Here is an 11,132-nt window from a genome sequence, read left to right as displayed (position 1 = left end):
TACTCAACAGAAAGCAAGACTGTGTGTCGCCAGATACTACTATTATCTGAACACTTCTAGCACTACCTACTCTACTTGCCCTAATTCCTCGACATATCCATTTACCTTCATATCAAGGGGTTATGTCCCCCATCGGTCAGCTGAAGCTGCGCCATGTCTGCCTAATACCTTCTCCCCACTCTTCTTTGGCCTACCCTCTATCTCTCCGTAGGCCCTCTGAATGGTCAACACTCACAACCTCCTCACCAGGGGCGTCTGTGCTTCCTCCTTCTTCACCACATGACAAAACAACCATCTAGTTGTACTGTCCCACACTCTTGTCCTCAATAGGGCCACACCCACCTTGTCTGCGAATAACCTCATTTCTATCCTATCTAACTCTGGTGTGCCCCCATCATCCATTCTCAACATTCTCATTCTCTCCTACCTTTTCATCCTTATGGAATGAGCGATCTGACTGGCCAACACTCATAGGCCCCATAAAAACATCGTAGGTCTGACCACCACTCTTTGTAAAACCTTACCCTAAGTTTCGGTGTGGCACCTTCCCTTCTGTCAACAAACCACCGGAAGCCGACCGTCTCATTCCATTCATCCTGCCAATACATGTGTTGACATCTTCATCAATCCCTCGTCCCCCTGAATAATAGACCAAGGTACTTGAGACTCCACTTACCCTAGGTATGGAAACCTGCGAGCTCCAGCCTCACCTCCCCTTTCCCCTCCCTCCCCTTTCCCCTCCCTGGAATCTCGCCACTGCAACCTTACACTCCAAGTATTCTGTCATGCTGGTCACATTGCTCAACCTGAAACTTTCTAGATTTCAGGAATCTACCTCCATACCTTAATTACGCATTCACACTCATCTCGCGTCTCGTCAATCAACACAACATATTGATGGCTCTCTCACTCCTTACTTTTTACGTTTTTGATGATCCTAACAAACTTACTCATCAGAGAACCCAGGATAAGGAACCTGACACACTTTGGTAACAACTCAAAATCAACGGACTCCAGCCTACATGTGAGTTGTGCTATGACTTCAGAGATAAAGAATCAACAACGCGGGGGACTTTCCTTGTGTTGTCCCTGATCGCACTAAGCAGATATCTACGAATAGTCAACTTCTACAGCTTGGAACAGTGACTACCTGCACTGTAAACGCATAACAGTGCAGCACAGTTACTCAGTCACTCCGCCTATTGACCAACCCGAGTGTATACATCGTTCAAGTGATGTCATCCAAAGTTGTATTAACAAAGAGCATTACAAACATTAAAACAATCACTTGAAGACCTGTGAGGAATTTATTCAAGCACTTCAATCGTTCTTCACTTGAGCATTTCTATTTCTACAGTGCGCAAGTCAAGTAACAAAGATTACAAACTAACTACGGACCATCACCTACAGCAAGTATTCTTGGTGTAGGTCTCCTTGTTTGAGTTGTAACTTTTGTATAGCTTCTTCATTGTAATTACCTACTTTGCCTATCTAGAAGCATTAAGTCTATGAACCCCTGGATAAAGACCATAAACCTTAGATGTTTGTGTCGTGGACTAGATTAGCATTATTGAAATCTTCGTGAATAGGGGTATTGCAAAGTGGCTTGTTAATAGGTGTTATTACAAGTTAGTGAGGATTAAGAGTTTAATTTTCTAGATTGCATAGGCTTGTAATCTAAAGTTTGCTTATAGTTGAAGTTGAAATCCTACCAGGTTAGGTCGTGGTTGCTTTTATCCACCTTTGAGCAGGGATTTATCCACATAAAAAACTCCTCTCGCGTGTTCCATTTACTTTCTGAATTTCATTAGCATATCAGTGGAAAATCCTATTAGAGGACTGTCTCTAATATAGTTTGCTTGGACTCCCATCATATTCTAAAATCAATTGGTATCAGACGGTTCTCTATCAGGTTATCACCTAGAAAGGATCCTTCTGGCTGCTCACCAAATTTTTTGGAAGAAGATCAGTCTACGTATAGACCACCCAGGTCAATGGGCAATACTATGGGTGGAGGGAAGACAGAATGCTTATGATTTCTATCATGGGTAGCTAAAGGATTATCTGAGTTGTGGGTGTATTGTGATGGTCTTTATGTTCCCAACGAAGCAAAGGTGAGAACCCTCGGTGATGATTGACAAAGAACCAGGAAAGAATATAACGACGCAAGATAGAAAAGCTATGAGAAAAAACTTTTCGTTGCCAAGTAAAACATGTTGGCACTGTGTGGCATTAGGAACTGGATGAATACAACGGGATCTCAGCCTGTCAATCTGCTTAGGAATAATGGGAGTAAACTTTGCAATAGCACCGACGAGAACCACTCAAGTAAGAGCAATCTAAGATTGCAATGCTAACCACTGAGTATGAGCTCTTTAGAATGAAGGAACCAATCCATTCAAGACATTGCACACAGATTCAACCTTCCATATAAGATGAGCTACACTCGCTTGGTGAATCATTCCCAGAACAACTCTGTGAGTGAAAATTCTCAGTGTTTTGCCCACTTCATTGGGAGAGGTAAGTGGAAATCTATTACTGAAGCAACAGGATTTGCAGGAGCTTGACCATAGATGAGCTAGTTGGGAAATCTTGAAAACTTCGAAATGAATGAAAAAAAAGATAGTGAAAAGAGAGAACCAAGAAGGAAAAGAAAACCTGTGCGTACTACAAAACTGAAACAAATGACTCGAAAGTGATGAGGACTAGTGACCAATGCCTACTTAAAACCCAAAAGCTTCGGAAAAAATGGTCAGAAGAAATAGAAGGATACCCAAGAGACAGGCAGTTTCTGGCAGACCAAAGAGATTATGGCCGTCCTGCATTAAATGTTATGAAAGTAAGGGCATCTTTATCAAGAGATTGCCCTCTCCTAAAGCAAGAACAACATTCAAGTACAACTCTGATAAAGCAGGCCAAGAGGAAAAACAGCGTTCCCCATCGCAGTAATGTTTCAATAGAAAAGAACGCACCTGACAATGTTGTGGTAAAGCAAGGCTCTTGCACAGTGGGGAGACTTGATTCCATCCAGTGAGTCTATAAGGAAGTAAAAACTGATGCATCGGCTGAACTGTTCATATACGATGGCAGTTTGAAAGTGAAGCAAATGAAATATGATTTCAAATATTTGCTTTTGATGGCGTCAATCCAACAATGATTAAGATGATTGACAATTGATTGAAGAACGTAAACTTCCAGGGATGTTCAGAGAAATCTGAAATCCTACGCTCACTAAGAAACTCATGTCATTAGCAATATTTTTAATTTTGTGCCTATCATAGTTCTTGTAGATGATAAGGATGCCTTAATACCATACGAGTTTAGGGAGAAGTTGAAACCAAACTAGAGATGACTTGGTATATTTTGTGAGCTTGGTTTGATCTGATAGAAACTATTAGTAATTCTGGAAAATGAAAAGGTGGTTTTAGACTAAAAAAATTATGTGGGATGTTAGAACATGAAAAAGACGATTTTCGATCGGTAATAGTGTTGTACCATTAAAAGAAAATATTGAAAATTTGAGAGTAAAGAAAAGAATGACTTTAGTTGGATGAAAATGACTTTGCCTTAGAGCAAGAAACGATGACCTCCTAGTTGCTGATTCTATTAGATAATGAAGGAAACAATAGAGGCACTCAAAGCAGGAAATGTGGAGTCTTGCAAAGTCTGATAAAGGAAAAAGGACGTCTAGTGAAGCACATATAGGCTAGAAAAGCTCGAAATTGAATGCTAAGTAAAAACTATGGTTACTGTTGCTGAAACTTGAGAACTAGACAAACTTCAACCCCGGTCCCACTCTCCCACGATTATATTAGTTGATTGTGTACCTCACTGTGGGAACAAATGGGCATTTCAAGGAATTGCAAAACAGCCCAGGGTTTCTAGTCTTTTCTTTCAGAAAAACAAGTTTGTTTGCTGAAAGAGTAACTGCTTGCAAAGAGACCGAGTGCCACTCATAAAAAACTATGCATGTTACCCTGCTTATTACAGATGAAACTTACTCATCCTCTTGCTTATTATCAAGGCGACCCAAACTTGTTTGTGAAGTTTCCTAAATCTAACCCTCTAATTCTCCTTTGTGATGCAGGAATAGTGAAAGAAAGCAGAGTCAACAATGTTTCCTATGGACAGTTGGGAGGTTCAAAGCACAAATGACGGAACACCATGGTACTCTTCTTTCACTAAAGCCTGCAAGGAGGGAGTGGTATCCTCCATTGGCAAAATGGGAAAAAGGATACACTTCTTGGAGTTGGAAAGATTCGAAAAAATCACTCACTCACTTCAATTGAGAAAGTGTACTACCCGTCATGGCCTCAAGTACCAGTCTCTTAAGTGTTTTAAATAATATGTGATTAAAGGAAACAAGATAAAGTTCTTGTCAAAGATATGCACAGTTACTACATCTAGTAACGGGTGAAGTGGTACTTGGTGCCAAAAGATACAAGAACATCTACGTTGCTAACCTGTGAAGGTCCCTACAAAGTGGTAGATATGAGTCTTCTTTGAAAGCAGTTGATGAGTGACTGAACTTGGGCACAGAAAAGACTTGGGCATGCAAGCTTCCAATCAAAGTTCGGGAGCACAAAGTTTGTTGATGCGATGCGCCACGAGGGAAGCATTGTGAAATCCTCATTTAAGCCAAAGAGACTGTCCAGCACCCGTAAAACACTTCGAATCGTCTTTTCATCATGGATCTATGTCGGTCCTTAATGAGAGTGTAAAGCCAGAGAGGAGAAAAAAGATACATTTTGTGATAGTGTGGATGACGTATTCTAGATTCACTTAAACGGCCATTCTTAAGTAAAAACGAGGGACTTTATGAAGTTTTTGTAGCACTTTGTAAAGAAAATGGCAAGTGAAAATGGAATCAAAAACCCAGTAGCATGCATCTTAGATAAGATTCATGGAGACAAAATTTGACTAATGCCAAGTTGATTCATTTCCTGCAATGCAGCATGGCATTACCCATAACTTCTCAGCCCCCAGAACTCTACAGCAAAATGGAGTTGTGGAAAGGAACACGACAGAACAACCCTGTGAAGGAAATGCCAGAGAGTGGGACAATGCATTCGATCATGATTAGTGGGCATTGCTAAGAACTTTCTGGCTAAAGCTGTCAACACTACCTGCACTTTGAGTGAACAGGCTGCGCATGACTAGGGTCTCCCTTCTGAATTACGAACACATCCCTAGGAGTTGCTATCATGGAAGGAACATCCCAAGTATCTCATTTAAAGCATTTGCGAGTGCCAAAGTGTTCGTTTTTCGAACAATGGAAAGGGATTCAGCACTTGGAAATTCAAAATGCCAAGAGTTGGCATGAGATGAATCTATCCTGTGGTATACATTCTTCTCCAAAGTAAAGCTTACAAGGTCGTACACATAAGCGGACCTCAGCTGCGCTTAGAGGAAGTGTACATCGTAAATCTTTGACGAGTCCTACCCTTCTCCTGTGAGGATCAACACCGAACGGTCAATTCTGAGGCGGAGAGCATCCTGTAGTTCGCAGGTGGAAGTCATTGACTATGGCAAATGGAAAGGGCAGAACATGATGAGTCACGTGAAGGAGCCAACGGCAAAGACAATGCCAGTCCCTTCTCAATTCAGCCGGAGAGGGATACCAGGTACCATTAATTACAACTAACTTGAACTGTCGAGAAAGAATGGGTTGAATGCAGTTCAAGTTACTTCACAGGTGCTGAGAGAAGAATGCAACGTGGAATCAGTCAGACTTTACCCAGCTCGTCTACAATATTGAGGCTCAATTGCCAACTGGAAACACAAAAGCTTCTCCATTCCTCTTTGATAACATTAATCACCCCTTCTGGATTCAGCGATACAAAACCAGGCATCAAAAGACAGAAATTCACTTGGCTTTTTTAGCCTTTATTTCCCAAGATAGAACCAAAAACATTAAGGAAGCCTTAAAAGATGCAGACGTTCGGATCACAGCCATGCTAAGATGATGCTACATCAGTTCAAAGCAAAGTCAAACAACGGGTATGACACCTTGGTACCTAGAACAAACCTCATAGATCGAACATCATAGGAACCAGCGTGGTTATTCAGAGAATAAGCTGATAACATGGAAACACATTAACATACCGAACCAAGGGCAAGTCAGTGGTTCAAGCTACAATCAGGAGGAAGAATTTATTATGATGAGACTCTCTCTTGCTCCAGTTTTCTCGCAATGAAGACTAGGTCGAATCCTCCATTGCCTTTGCATCACATATGGAATTCACTCTTTCCATAAATGGATGTTCACAAAGACCTTTGCATTTTCTAGAATACGGACTCTCTTAAATGAAGAAGTTTATGTAAAGCAAACTCCAGGCTAGTATTGAATGTCATGAACAACACCGCTGCCGAATATGTGTTCAAATTTGGACAAGGCATTGTAGGCCTCGTTAAAGCAGGCTTCCCTCGCAGCTCTTTGGGTATTGAAAGGAATTGTCAAAGCTTCGCTTAAGAAATGTTTTACAAGAGGAAAGCTGACAACACCTTCGAGCCTGAAGAACACGAGTGAAGGAACCTGCTTACATCGTTTGGGATATGTTGGTGATTATCATTTTTGGGACAACAGCTGACTCACTATGTGAAGAATCTCGCAAGACTCGATGTGGAAGTGAGTTTGAGATGAGGCATGATCGGCGAGTTAAATTTCTTCTTGGGTCTACCAGTAACAGCAATCCACAAAGGATAGCACTTACAGCAGGTTCAGCAAAAATACACTCAGAGGAGCTTCTGAAGAGATTTTGATATTCGGACAGCATCAAAAAGTGAATAGACACTCCAAATTGCCACTGTTATCTCGATTGGAAATGGCATTGAAATGTGGCTCACCTGTAAATCAAAACCATGTGTATAGACGGCATGCTATGTGGTTCTCTTCTCTAGCCTCACTGCCAGCAGACCTGATATTGTCTTTAGTGTGGGGCTATGTGCAAGGTTTCGTCAAACCCCAAGGAATCTCTGAAAGCATGCCAAGAGCAACTTTTTGAGACTCTCTATAAGGGAAACAGGACCTGGTCATATACTACCCTTCAGGACTGACAACTTTTAATTTTTATTGGGTATGTTGATGCCTGACTATTGCAGGTAATTTCTGGACAGAAAAGTACTTCCTGGAATGACTCACTTTCTTAGGATCATGCCTCATCTCATGGGGCACAAGGAAGCAGAATTCAGTCTGCTCTTTTCAACAAGCTGAAGCAGGAATATGTGCTGCGCAACTTCCTGCTGGCTCCAGCTCCTTTGGATCCAACAGCAACAAATTGGAAGATTTTGGTGTGTACACCGGACTGTGTGCCTCTATCTACCTATGATCCAACCACCAGTCAACTCAACATGGCCACAAAAACTCGGTTCAAACATAAAAGAACCAAGCATATTGTGTGAGACATCATTTTCTTCAAAAAGACAATATGGAGAAGGGTCTTATCGCATGAAGTTTCTGTTAGTACAGAAGACCAAATTGCAGATATCTTTCACCAAAAGAATACTAAGCGGGAGAACATTTTGGGAAGAAATTAGCCTGTAGTGGGGCTTGAATAAAGCCTAATTGGAAACATGATTCCTTCTAATATGCTATAAAACGTCACATCCAGGTAAAGTCGGCTAAAGTGGTTTTGCCACCCAAGTTCTAAACTCACTTTTCTGCAAATTACCCGTTGTAGGTAGACGGCCATGATGATTAATAGAAGCTGTAGGGCATGTACATGAGAGGTAAAAGAGGATTGAGAATTTTTGAAGGACAGGTGTTAAGAACCAGTTCTGTTATACATATGTTAGTAGTCTTTGATACCTCTTTTCATTACATATCTTAAACAGAAACAAAAATTGACGCATGTGTCATCAACCCTTTTACAGACCCTTTAATGGTCACTCTTTTCAATACAAATCCCTTCACTTTCCCTTTGTTGCATCTCCACCACACAATTACCGCCGTTTCAGAACCCGATTTCTCTCTCTCTCTCCACTCCGTCTTCTACATATGTCTCTTCTTCCATTTAAAACCCTCTCAATTCACTTTGAACCGATCTCATCTCTCTCGCTTCTTTCTCCTCAGTCTTCTAACAGAACTTTCAAACTTCTTATTCCACCAGGCTGAAGATCAATCGATAATCCCCTCCATAGTACGAGAAAACCCTTGACTCCTGCCGTCACATTCCTTTTCCCACCACCACTGCAGACTGATACTCTAACACCTGCATTCCCTGTTCACCTTTTATCCTTCTCCTTTATTTACTCCCTCGGACCTTTCTCTCTCTTCTAGTGTTTTGAGAACTCACGAAACCCCCAAACTCGATAGCTTTCTGTCTCTGTCGCTTGGAGATTCTCACAGAGCAAAACAAGATGGAGTGAACAAAGATGAGGACTCCACAGTTAGAAAAGCTCATCAGAGGTGGAGGTATTGATCAATCTTTAAGTACTTCTGTTTGAAGTTGTGCATCCTTGCATCTCAAGAAAAAGAGGCCATAGCAAAACATACTGACTACATCTGCATGATGGATGAGTATATTGAGGGAGTCACCCATACCATGTCTGAAGGTTCCTCAAGGGGGAAAGAGACTTTGTCATTAGTCGGTGAGAGGGGAACTGTTGGTCGCTTTTTTGAAAATCCTGCACTAGAAGAAACTACTGGGACCCTTCGTTGAAGGAACCTGGACCGCCACTCCTTGAGGAAAGACAGGTCAAGGATCTTTCTTCCCATGTCTCAGTTCTCGACATGTTCCTTCTCCTTTCACTTTGATGTTGAGCCTTTGGAAATTTTAGCTCCTTGCCATGCAGTTCTTAGTGATGAAGCAAGATCAGGAAACATGTTGGCTCTAGATGCTTGGTCATTTGCCAAAACGAGACAGCAGGCCACTTGCTGACGCCCTGCTCCTAGCACCTACTACTAGGTTGCAGGGGAAAGGATGCTCTTGAGTGTTGGCCCATAGTTTAAAGGTTAGTTTTGAAGACTGACCAAAGGACTCAGACATGAACCACGGTATCCCATCCAAGATGGTCCATCCCTCAGGGTTAACAAAAATGGGCAGATTCAAAAGCATGGGGATGACTGGAAGGATATAAGCTTAACTGGTGTATTTAATATCTCCGGGATGAAAAGGTTGCATTGAATTGATAAGAGCAGGAAGATCCTTAATCAAGAGAACACAAAATCAAGATAGGAAGGAGTTAGAAGTTGAAATCAAGTAAAACTCTTTCCACAAGGAAGAGTTATCAGAACTCTAGTTATTTCTTCATCATACTAACTCTAATAAATTGCAGGATGTTCTCACATAAAGTGTTGCTACAAAAAAACGGCAGAAGTTAAACCGTGCAAATTGGGAGCAAATCGGCAAGGCTTTTTTGCACGCCAGTCGGTGTGTGATTCAAAGTGTGCAAACCACGAAACTACATTGAACCTAGATTGAAGTAACCACTGCCATAAAGAGTTTTATGTGATCTTTCTTTATTTCTAGTTCAAATTGCTAGTAGGTGTTCATATTGACCTTTCAGCTGTATCTAGAAGCAATTGTTAGTAGGTATTTTAGTATTTCAAGTTAGAGTTAACTTAAGTTGTCGCAGCAGTTAGAGGTGGTGCTACATACGGGATTTAGAGTTAATCCTTTAGGTTTACAAAGAGTGTTTGTAAATGCGTTTGTCTCAGTGATTTAGTGGATGTTTGGGAAAATCCTACTGGACCAGTTTAGTAGGTCGTGTTCTTTTCACCGTTTTGAGCCAGTGTGATTTTCCACTGTAAAGAATCTCTTGTATCTTTTTATTTTTTGTTAAAACTTTTTTCCTTTATAAAATTCCGGCAAACAACAGTAGTTAGTATCACCTAGAAGAACCAGGTTCTTCTATGAGCGAAAATGGTCACGGTTACCACACAAATCACACCCCCGCCCCCCTCTTGTTTTGGTATTGACGTTTAGAACATCAATTGGTATCAGAGCAGCGTGGTATCCTTGAGAGGCTAAACACCTGTAGGAACAGATCAAAATGAGCGCACCACCTGGAAACTGGGAAGGGCAATCCACTGACAGGCCTCCACGTCTTTAATGGCGCCACTACTACTCTTGGTGGAAAAAAATAGGAGAGAGATCACATCATAGGAGAAGACTATGAACTCTGGGACATAGTCACTGATGTTCTCTTCTGGCAACGTTACCAAAGAAGGAATGCTGCAAGGTGTTGGAACTGTTGCCAAAGACAAGAGTTGCTGCACGGCTTGAAGATTTGAAGAATTGGGAGAAGAATGCCAAGGCAAGAGAAATGGCTTGTGTGTGGAATGGGTCCAGACGAGTGACAGCAGCGATTCAAAAGTCTGTACTACTGCAAGGAAATATGGGACACTTTTACAACGTGCTCTATGAAGAACTCTTCAAGTAAAGAAGATTCAAGTAGGAACATTAATTTATTCTCAATATGGAATTTGACTATGAAAGAAGGAGAAACCAATTCAAGAGATGTATACTAGGCTTCACTACACTGGACAAATGAATTAAATCTCTGGAAGGCGTTATTCTGAAGAAGATAAAGTTTGAGAAGATTTTGACAAGGGTTACTTGCCAATCTTTGGGAAAGCAAAATCACAGCTATTCAGGCATCAAAGATACATTGCCACTCTTGAAGTTGGATAATGCTAATTTGGAAATCTCACTGCCTATGAACTAGAAGGAAAACCATGAAGATGGATTACACTAAGAAGGAAGAGAGCATGGCAGTTCAAAGAATCACTGAAGGTGCTATACTGTTAGATGAGATGAATGATGACCATGATCTCACACAGGATTTTAAGAAGACCTAATGAGAGAAAATGGTCCTTCAAGAAGGGGAAGCATCAACAAACCAAGGGTCCTGAAAAACAAACCAATTGAGGTGCACAAGTGTGGGAAGACTGATCACCACATTTCAAAAACTTCCCTCAAATGGGAATTGAATGGAAGAAGGAAAGAGCTGAACGAGAGGAAAGGAAGAAGAACAGTGTCAACCAAGAAGAACAAGGATCAACAAAGGGCTATGGTTGCATGCTGGGGAGAGAACATCAGACGAGGACTCAGAAAATGGAAGATGGAGTTCGGAACAAGCACTTATAGGCAATTGGCAGAATCCGATGCAGGAAGGAATCTGAGGTATAG

General features: G+C 41.4%; 1 protein-coding gene across 1 annotated transcript in view; it reads left to right on the top strand.

Annotated features, from left to right (window-relative positions):
- Positions 10,801-11,132, top strand: part of LOC109230075 — a 30,205-nt gene continuing 29,873 nt past the window's right edge. The window contains exon 1 of the mRNA XM_019395607.1: positions 10,801-11,126. Within this exon, the coding sequence (XP_019251152.1) occupies positions 10,801-11,126 (326 nt within the window). The remainder of the gene's footprint in view (positions 11,127-11,132) is intronic.

The sequence above is a fragment of the Nicotiana attenuata genome, chromosome 7 (assembly GCF_001879085.1).
Source record: "Nicotiana attenuata strain UT chromosome 7, NIATTr2, whole genome shotgun sequence".
In the NCBI taxonomy this organism is placed as follows: Eukaryota; Viridiplantae; Streptophyta; class Magnoliopsida; order Solanales; family Solanaceae; genus Nicotiana; species Nicotiana attenuata.
The sequence above is the reverse complement of the archived record's forward strand: the minus strand, read 5'-3'. Positions and strand labels throughout refer to the sequence as shown.